We start from the raw sequence: 10,845 nt of genomic DNA on the forward strand, positions 1-10,845 counted from the left end.
AGTGTTTTCACATCCTTTTTTGTCCCGGATTTCTAGATCAAACTCTTAAAGGAGTAGGATCCATCTCAGCAGTCTTGGCTTTGATTCCTGTTTAGCAAACAAATACTTCAAAGCAGCATGGTCAGTATAAACAATTACTTTAGATGCTAATAGGTATGACATGAACTTGTAGACATGAACATAAAGTGCAAGGAATCCGAGCCGGAATAATATCAACCAATAGAAGGAAAGGAGTAACTGACTCCAAAGTAGCACCCCTGGAAAGACATACCCGTTTAGGGGAGTCTTCCTCCAAAGGAGAATGTTGATCCTAGTCTCGACCCCTCTTCACCAGAGCATGAGAAAGCCATGACATATCTTTCACAACAAGGCGACAATAACAATTGTAAGTTGATCGACCTTAAGGGCAACTACAGTAGCCTCGATAGTAGAGGAAGGTGCGGAAGTTGTAAAGGGAGGTATAAAGGCCCGGCCAACAGAACCAAGTTTGATGCCTTGAAGGTATGAAGTATAGTAAATCATCTACAATTTGTCCATGCTATCTGTAAGAAACAACCACACATGTAAGGAAAAACTATAGGACTCCACCCTCACCAAATATCTCATTCCTCTCTGCACGTCTGATACACTCACAATAGTGCACGTGTCAATTAATTTCTTCCTCTGCATGAAAGATACTACTTCACCAGGGTAAAACCCCTTTTTGTAACCAAGTCCTTGATACGAGTATTTCAAATCCTCCCTCATCACAACCTCTTTAACACACGTTTATATTTATATATATATATATATATATATATATATATATATTATATATATATATATATATATATATTAGAGAGAGAGAGAGAGAGAGAGAGAGAGAGAGAGAGAGAGAGAGAGAGAGAGAGAGAGAGAGAGAGAGTGTCCATCTTAATGCTGAGCAAAAGTGAGGCTAGGACCAATATTTCACAAACATAGTCTTGCATTAACAAGAGAACTCGATCGAGCTAGAGCAAAAGGAAAGATGGGCCTACAGAGTAAGTGGCCTCACCAGCGTAAAATGCCTCAAGAAATCACCACAACCGTTGGTGAAGGGGATGAACCAAGCTAGGTCCCGACGAAGCTCGATAAACCCCTGATCATGGATGTCATTATGGGAGGTGCGCACAACATAAAACAGGTCGAGGAATATGCGAGGAGAAGGTTTCCAAGAATTATGCTCGACCCAAAACTGGGGCACCTTCATGAAGGCCTAGGAGCTCGAATGAATCTGAGGGGAAAACTTTTAAGTGCTTTAAGATGGCCACCTCAAACTCAGACAAGGGCAGCCATAGACCTATCCGGGGGAACATGCACTCGTAAAACAAAATTGGACATCCGTCAAAGGGGCTATAGATCCCTTTTTCAGAATCCACCAAAAGGATCGATTAGTCTTATGGGAAACTTACCATAATGTTAGCCTCGACTAGAACCACATTAGTAGTTAGAACGAAAATAGTCTCTACTATCTCTACAACCACTCAATTATAATTAATCGCCTCGGCTGGCTCCACCAATATCATCCTCTTATGGGACAACTCACCAACTTTAAATGCTCGGGGGGGTCAGCTAATAAATACATCCGACCAACCCTTGTGTTCAAAGTGAACCTTGATGTCAGCGTCATTGGAATTTGGGTTGTAGGTTCTCCGATAAACTTAAATGAAATTCTAACACATTTCCGCCTCAGTCTAGCAACCTGCATTTTCGAGGCTGACAAAATGGAAGGAGTCAAAGTAGCAGAGAGCATGTAACAACCGAGGGCCCTCCTTCTCCTCATCATTTAACACAATGGCGTTAAAAGAAGAATCCCTAGTGGAAGCCTCCTAATTCGGGGAACCCACTAAAAGCTTCCGGAATTGGAATTATCAGTTAGGGATATAAACTCAGGGCCCATGCGATCATAAACAAATGGATATGTGTTTGAACTAGGAGATAATGTCATTCTCGCGACATAAAAAACATCAATATCATAATCACTAGCTATGCGAATAGGACAACTACTATTTTGATTAAAATACATAAAACACTGAATGTAAAAACTGAAGTCGAAGAGGGTACCTGGTAAGGCGAAGATAACGAATAACAAATGTAATAAGAAGAAATTGAAGATTTGAGCAAAGAGGTAGCAAACTGACATGCCACAAATATAAGACTGTCGAAGTAATATAAAAAGTTTTCGAATCACAAAGACCAATAATCTAAATATTAAATTATAATTTATCGATATATAACTAAAACAAAATTTTCACTTTTGTAAATAAAATAATTAAATAAATAAAATTTAAATTCTGAATTATACCTCTAATCCTCTTGCAAATAAAATATTGATGTGTGAAAAATATAGTTACTATTCCGTTGATAAAATATAAAAACTTTAACTAATTATTTAGTTGTAAAACATTTATTTTGTTTTTAGTTTTTGTAATAAACTATCTTCGCATATTATAATTTTATTTAAAAGATATATTAAATTAAATTATAAGTATTAATTTATTAGTGACAAACAATTATATCGCATATAAACTATATTTTTAACAACAAATTTTAATTATTAATTTATTAACATGAGAATAACAATGTGATATATTAAAAAACAACAATAATTTTTTTTTTTTTTTATATTTACCACATGTCATGAATGGTAAATAAGTACTTAAGTTGAAAAGTATTTAAATTAAACTTTTACATGACTCATCTAGACCATCCATAACCACCACAATCCAACGGCAAGTAACTCAATCCGCGTCATTCAATCTAATTGGTTCATTCTGTTCCCATCTCACAATATAAAAACCTCGCTTCATTCTCTTCCAAATCCATACTCAGATTTTCCTCTGCATTCTTTCCCGATCCAAATTTTCTTTAATCTTCAGTTTTCGTAAACTTTATCGATCAATGGCAGGTCGAGGCAAAACCTTAGGATCCAGTGGTGCTGCCAAGAAGGCTACGTCAAGGAGCAGCAAGGCCGGCCTTCAATTTCCCGTTGGCCGTATTGCTCGTTTCCTTAAGGCCGGAAAGTATGCCGAACGTGTTGGTGCCGGTGCTCCTGTGTATCTTGCCGCTGTCCTTGAATATCTTGCTGCTGAGGTAATTTTTCATTCATATCTCTCTTTCACATTTGAATTCTGTATTCATATATCTGGATCTAGGTTTTCTAAAATTTTGTTAGGTTTTCTTCAATTTAAGTTAAGGATTCACCGATTTTGTGGTTAGATTTTATTGAATTGAATTGATTGAAAATTTGGACTTATTTTGTGTGATTTGTGATTAGGTTTTGGAATTGGCTGGAAATGCTGCAAGGGACAACAAGAAGACTAGAATTGTGCCAAGACATATTCAATTGGCTGTTAGGAATGATGAAGAATTGAGCAAGCTTCTCGGTGATGTTACCATTGCTAACGGTGGTGTTATGCCCAATATTCACAACCTGTTGCTCCCAAAGAAGGCTGGTACCTCCAAGGGTGCTGCTGCTGATGAAGAATGAATCATTAATGGAACTTTAGTTTTGAAGGACCGTTTTGAATTTAAGTTATTTAATTGTATCTGGTTTTGGATAAAGAACAGATCTTGAACTTTGTAGTTCTAGTTAGGGTTTTTTTAGTTTATGATGTGGATATATTGATCTAATGCTGTTCCTTATGAAGTTATTGAAAATTCATATAATTTCTCATATTTAATGTCATCCATTCTCAGTTTCAGTTAATTTCCATTATATTTATTCCTTATATTTCATCATTGACATTGATAAATTATAATGAAGAAGGAATGTATATCTTTGCAATTAGAATCTAATTTTTTTAAAAATGGTGTTCAAAATTTGTGTCTTTGTAATCCTGTCGCTGTTTATGATTGTGAAAATGTGTGAATTTGGAATGATATTTGAAACCTTGAATTGGTTATGTTGATTTTGTGGTAAGCTACATAAATTTTGAATACATTTGCAGTTAACACAGTTTGGTTAGTTGAAAGATTATGTTTGTAGATTCTGAGAACAAGTGTCTGATGTATATATTAAATATTGAAGTTTGAAGAGCATTAATGCTATTTGAGTTGAATCATAAAAGAAGATACACACAATCTAACCATCTTTATACAAAAAGAAATCTAACTAAACCATGACTTTACATACATTCAGAGAATGAATGATCAACAACACAATCATCCCTTCCAAAAATTAGACAAGTAAGCAATCAATTCGTCATGTCTCTAACAATTCTATATAGTAAGTAATGACATGACAACAGAAAAATAAAAAAGAAGCAAAAATTGTCGCAACACAATTTCCAACTTGAGTTGAACCTATGGACTGTCTTCATCTGAACTAAAATCATCCCCCACTCTCCTCTCTACCACAGCCGGAAACAACCGCTGACGAATATCCGGAGGTGGAGGACGCTTTTTCGGCGTTGCCGGTTTAGAATTAGCATTAGCATTAGTCACATTCTTTATTGGCTTCTTGGGTGCTTTTTGAATCTCTCTGCATACCTTATCCAACATTATTAAGAAATCGCGTACTATTACAAACAATCTCAGCCCTTCATCTCTCCCTGTACTCCCATGAAAATAATCACCCGTACTCTTCACAAGAGCCATAATTTTCTTCTCCTCTTCTAACAAACCTGTGACTTCAACTTCAGCTTTCTCCACAAACCTCTTAACTGTCTCATGGAACCCTTTATCGTTCTCTAAGTTGTTCACCAGTTCTTTGTTAAAGAAATCTCTCGTTTTTATAAGACCGTAGCCTAACCTAGCTGTTGTGCTCGTCAAGCCATCCGCATCTAGTGCTGCCGCTTTCTTCACATTCTCAAGATCATTGCTCAAATGTGAAACAACTTGGAGACCTACTTCACGGTAGTGTTCTTCTGATTCATGATTAACCTCTTCGAGAAGGTCATCGGTTTTTATACTAGAGAAACTGCTGCTCTCTTTCACCATTCGAGCCGCTCTTATTCCTTCTGTTCGCATTATCTCTTGAACAACAAAGTGTAAGAGGGTGATTTTCCCATCTACTCCTTTTACATCAGATAATTTTAGTAGCGTGTCAAGTTTGAATGCAAGTGCACCCCCACGGAATGTTCCATCGTTCATTCGGTTTCCTGTTTTAAGAACAGCTTCAAGAAGCTTGAGGAATAACCTACTGCTCCTTAGTTCCTTACAAGCAACCTGGTTTGAGATGAAGAAATGAATCAAATTTGGTTTCCATTTTGATAAAAAAAAGAATGAAATACAAACACATATACCATACATGAATACTGTCACTAACATGTAAACATGGTGGTGACTGAATGTAACTATATGTGTCGATGTCGTGTTTGTGCCAGACGACAAGCAAATGTTGGACACCATACATGTTTCAACATGAAGTATTGGAGCTTGGCAGTCATGATCATCATCATATAAGCAGTGCAATATATTAGGGATGAAATTTAGAGATCCTACCTCTAAAATTGAGAACGAATCTCGGGTAGATGTGAGCTCCTCTTGAAGAGTACTCATGTAAAGCAATGTTTCCATTCGTTTAATAGCAAAGGGAATCTCAACCAGGGCTTTAAGGAACCGATCTGCAGGACAAAGTTGAGAAATACTACCACTGAAAAGTCTAAGCTTAAGTTCTTCCTCTGATGTTGGTGCCATTTTTATCAGAGTGTGAAGAAATTCTGCTGGGAGCTCATTTCCTGATCAACCAAAAACACATTCAAAGCTATCATACATGTGGAATCAGAGACAATAAACTAGATACTACAATTTATTGATACATAAACGTTACAGCATTACACCAGAAGAAGCTGATGACAACATTATTATAGCAATTATTATTATCATCTTCTTATAGCTATATGCAGTTCTAGAAGAAAAATAAAGGAACGGAAAAACCAGAACCTTCAAGTAGTGCATCACGGACTTCTTCTAGTGTCACATTTAATGCTTTCAACAAAATTGATAAATTTTGTGCTTTCTTTGCCTCAATGATTTGAACAAACTGAGGTGGAGCATCACGGAAGGAAGGATCTTTCTTCTGTCCACCTTTTTTCTCCATTGATGGAGTACTATATCCAAAAAGGGTTTCCATCATTTCTTCATTAAACCTGTCAAAAATTAATTATCAACAATAATATCGACAATGTAACACCTAGCTAATGGTAAATCACTTTTAATTTGCATCAAAAGAAGGACAAGTCCATGACGTGTCAACTGAGTCGTAATAATTTGATCTTATAATCTTAAGCGATAGTGTTCAAACCTCTTGAGAGACAGTTGTAAAATGAAAGTACTACATTAATTAAAAAAGAAGTGATTCATCACTCACTGGAATGATCCTGCTTTGAGTTGATTCCAAACCATAGTTTGATCTGAGTTGGCTTGAACCTTATCCCAGAAAAAAGGCTTTAACTTGGTTTTAGGAGCATCATCAGATTCACCTTCACCTTCTGAACTAAATTCAACGTTCCCTTGAACCTTTGGTCCACCATGTAAAGGTCTAGTACCTTTTTGACCAAATGCAGGTGGAGGTCTTGGAGGACCTCCACCACTCTTAGGAGGTGGTGGCGGTCGAGGACCGCCTGGTTTTCCACGTGGTGGTGGTGGAGGAGGAGGGTTAGGACCACTATTGCCAAGTTTCGGCGGTGGAGGTGGAGGAGAGCCACCACCGCCAGGCCTCGGTAGTCCGGGAGGAAGAACAGCACCACTGCTAGGCGTTTGAAGTCTAGGGGGAGGAGGTGGTGGCGGTGGATTAACGGCATAATCAAAAGTCTTAACTAATGGTGGTTCGGGTGGAAGAGGATCAGGTCTTCCTGGAGGAGGTTTCAAAGGTGGAATAGCACTTCCTACCCTACCAGGTGGAGGTTTAAGGTCAAATGATGGTCTTGCAGCATCTTCTTTTATCGAGTTCTTTCTCTCGTCAGCCAAAATACTACTTATTGATTGAATTCCATGTCTCTCCTCATGTATTGAAATTTTTGAGGAGTTATTATTTGAAGAAGAATCTGTAATTAAGATTGATGTACATCATGTCAAGACTAGTATATCCTCATATGCTTAGTTGCAGTTTCGGTCCCTCTAGTTAGCCATATTTAGAATTTTGGTCCCTCTAGTTTTAAATCAACAAATTTATTCCCTCACTTTTTAAAATATGAGACATTTTCCACACCTATACATTTCTGGTTGATTTTTGATGATTTGGCAAGTGAGGTATTCTCGTAGCAAAACCCGGGGTCTAAAATCGTGGATTTAGAAGTAGGGGACCAAAATTGTGAACGAGGAAAAATAGAAGGATTGGAACTGCATTTAAATTTATACCATATTAACAAGGTGTGTGAGAATGAAATTGTTTTGCTATGTACCAACAGAGTAATCACTCCTGCTCATGCTGAGAAGTGGTCTTTCATCGGTTTGATTAACTCTACCACTTCCACAACACCTACAACAACATAAAAAGATACATACTGCAAATACAAATGTCACCATTGCAATCATAGCTATGGCATTATAAACCGCTTTCTCTTGTTGTTTACTTTTAGAGTCAGAAGACTTCGACGACTTCTTCTTCGATGATTTATCAGAATCACTATCACTTTTATCTTTTTTAGATGATCCATTATTGCCACCATCTTTGTCTTGTTTTTCTGCTAAGTATCGAGGCGAAATTCGACGCGGATATCTTTTGGATGAACCTGATCCCTCGTAAGCAGTGTTCCAACTCTTGGATTGATCTTGTAATGGAACGCTGTTTTTTCTCAAACAGTTAAGAAAGTTTTCCTTCAACTGTGGATTGCAAGTACTAATCAAAATTTGGATGTTTTCTCTTGTAATTGATCTGAATTCTGAGGCAACTTCATTGGCTCTACTATGTGATTCCCTTGGTAGGCATAAGCCAAGATCTCCGATGTCTTTCCTTACATGAATCAAATCTTCCATGCAAGTGACCCATAGAATCTCTGCCTGCAGTCATGAAACTATAACCAGTTTTAGAGTCCATTCATCTAAAAAATATTAAAGCTTAGTGGATGCTCATTCACATCATGTGAAAATTTATTGAACTTCATATTTATTGAAAATTTATTTGAGATGTCGATTTAGTGCCTAATTTGACACACAACATTATATGAACTTAAAAAGATACCTAATTGCAAATAACTAGTGAAGTGAGTCTCACCGTATCCTCATCCAATAATCCAGACGCAGGATCAAATAATTTGGTAATAAATTCTTCTGTTTCCTTGCTTTCTTCAATGCTGATAGCTTCTACAATATTGAGAACCAAAACAATGCAAAATACAAATTTTATGACACCCATATATCATTGAATCATTACCATTGTGTTTCATTTGCTTCTTGTAACATCAAGGACCATAAAATGCCTACATTGTCTTCATCAACCCAAAAGCTATCATTTTTCATTATCATTTTCTTGAAGGCACAACAAATAGAAAACCAAAATAAAATCACCAACCCATTTTCCAAAATTGCAAATTTATCATTGAATTGGATGATAACGTTAATAGAAACTAATAATTATTACAAAAATAAACAAAAAAACCAACCTGAAAATTTCAAATGTGAATGCAAAGGGTTCACAAAAAAGGGTTCTTTTGGGTGTGTATAAGGATATTTTGATGATGATGGGAAAATTCTTGGCGCAAGAACCCTTTGATGCAAAGGGCCGTCCTATGAATTGTTGTGGATTATTAGGAATTAGGACATTGGCGCCTACTCAGGAACATAGATTTTTTCCTTTTAAGCTTTTCTCTCTCTTTCTCTTTTTCTTTTTTTTTTTCTGCAATTTTTTTTCTCGCTTGAAATTTTCTAATTTTTACTTGAAAATTTATGAACCGTAGCATTGTTGAATTTGAGGTTCTTTATCATTATTCATTGATACCTCTCTATCTTTGGGTATGTCACTCACTCATAAACATTATAATGAAATCATTATTCAAAATTAAGATTTATTAAATTGTTAATATAGATTGTGATAAAAAAACAAGTTGATCAACATTTATCTCCATTATTTATCCCCCGTTTGGAGAGATATCTCATATGGATTTTTTCAAATGAAGATAGAAACTTTTTTTTTTTATTTGTGAAAGCTTCTTTGTAAAAAAATGAGAATTTAATAGATTAGGTTTGTTGAAAAAAATTACTAAGTAGTATTTGAAACTAATACAAAAAGAGAAATTGTATAAGTTATTATTTTTTGGTATAAAAATAATACAAACTTTATTTCTTTAGTTTCTCTCACATAACATTTAAGAAACTTTAATAGTCCTTATTCTAAAAGTGGAATCCTCAACCACTTTCAAAGAATTAAGACTTACATATCTCTAAAATATCATAGACATGAAATCATTACAAAATTCTTTGTAAATTGTCTCAGGTCCTTATTTAATATTTTTATTGATCTCTACAAAAGCAATTTTTCTATCATGTACGGACCCTTTTGACAATGTAATAATTTGAAAAAAAAACATCCATATTAAATGTAAATTGAAGATGAAGAAGAAACAATATCACATTTGGATTTGATTTAGAGAAGTTATTTGATAACTCAAGATTAACATGGGTACGCTGTTATAACATTTCTTGCCATATGTGAAATTTAGATTTATTTAAAGTTGTGTCAAAGGTAGCGGAGGAGTATATGCGTGTAGATGACAAAACATAAAAACAACTTAGCTTTGATGTTGAGTGTTTGTTGGTGAGAACAAAATCTTAGGTGACACTGAATGGATAAGTTTGTGCTAAGATAAATGGTGAAGTTTTCATTATCAAATTGATTGAAGATTCTTTTTGTCCACAAATGTTAAATATTCTTAATAATTTGGAGGTTAAGTAGGTGGTCCAATTGGGGTCTTCCGATTCTGATTGTTCCTCTAGCGATTAGAGTTTCCAAGACACATGGATGAATCAATAGGGAGAAGTATTGATGTGTCAGTCCAAGATGAGACATTTTTGGAGAGTTTGGGGAAGAGTGTGAAGTGTGCAGGTGACTTGGTGGTGTATGGTCAGGCGACACATGATCTGACATATACCATAGATCATAGGTTAGAGGAAAAAGCCGATAAGAATCCTAATTTTAAGGGAATGGATAGTGACATCTCAAAGTCAACTGCTTGTTTTTATTTTTTATTTTTGCAGAGTGTGCATGAAAAGGTTTTGTTCGATTGGAATGTGGACCTAATTTATTTAGTGGTAGTGCCGATGTCTATATTAAAGGCCAAAAAAATGGATTTCTTCTAAAGTTACTGTTTAGGCCCAAATGAGTGTTAAAGGAGTTAGGGGCGGTGTAGCAGGCCAAACTAAATCAATTTCAGTGGAACCAGTTATTTAAGAGTCCAACTCAAGCCTTTAGTGAGGATTAGGAAACCAAAACAATAGAAAATCAAGAGTGTGGTTCCATCCTTAATATCAAAGACCAAATTAATCCCAAAATTTATCAATTGACGTTTCAACGGTGTTGCAAGCGACCAATCAAATATACAATGATCTTGGCAAAAAGTCCGTGTCGTCTATTTTAGAAGACTCAATGGAGAAATTTTCTGATGGAAGTGCACTGTGTTATGAATCTTTGAATGATTTAGATGTAGGGACTTACAATTCAAGATTATGGGAAAGGCATATTAATGATGTATCGACTATTACTTGAAAGAAGGCGAAGGCGTTTGGTATTCATGGTGTTAAGGAGGATGGTGTTTATGTTGAGAAGATTCAACTGTTGGAGATCCAGTATAAGGAATGCAAAAGAGTGAGGGAAGGTAAATCTTTAAATTGTCAATGAATATCCATTCATACAATTTAAGAGGGTATGTGCATTCTCTAAAAAGAAAG

General features: G+C 35.7%; 2 protein-coding genes across 2 annotated transcripts; one reads left to right on the forward strand and one right to left on the reverse strand.

The window, feature by feature from the left end:
• The first annotated feature begins 2,751 nt into the window (after positions 1-2,751).
• On the forward strand, positions 2,752-3,706 carry LOC127086481 (histone H2A.6). The gene is made up of 2 exons (XM_051027255.1): positions 2,752-3,111; positions 3,296-3,706. The coding sequence occupies exons 1-2, from the start codon at positions 2,920-2,922 to the stop codon at positions 3,506-3,508; spliced, it is 405 nt and encodes a 134-aa protein (XP_050883212.1). The 5' UTR covers positions 2,752-2,919; the 3' UTR covers positions 3,509-3,706.
• A 386-nt stretch (positions 3,707-4,092) lies between these two features.
• On the reverse strand, positions 4,093-8,317 carry LOC127086480 (formin-like protein 5). Its single transcript, XM_051027254.1, has 6 exons — positions 8,177-8,317; positions 7,365-7,962; positions 6,332-7,007; positions 5,905-6,110; positions 5,464-5,699; positions 4,093-5,187 (listed from the first exon to the last, which is right to left on the reverse strand). Exons 1-6 carry the CDS (start codon positions 8,315-8,317, stop codon positions 4,324-4,326), a joined length of 2,721 nt encoding a protein of 906 aa, XP_050883211.1. The 3' UTR covers positions 4,093-4,323.
• Between the last annotated feature and the right edge of the window lie 2,528 nt (positions 8,318-10,845).

Source organism: Lathyrus oleraceus, chromosome 5 (genome assembly GCF_024323335.1).
Source record: "Lathyrus oleraceus cultivar Zhongwan6 chromosome 5, CAAS_Psat_ZW6_1.0, whole genome shotgun sequence".
Lineage (NCBI taxonomy): Eukaryota > Viridiplantae > Streptophyta > Magnoliopsida > Fabales > Fabaceae > Lathyrus > Lathyrus oleraceus.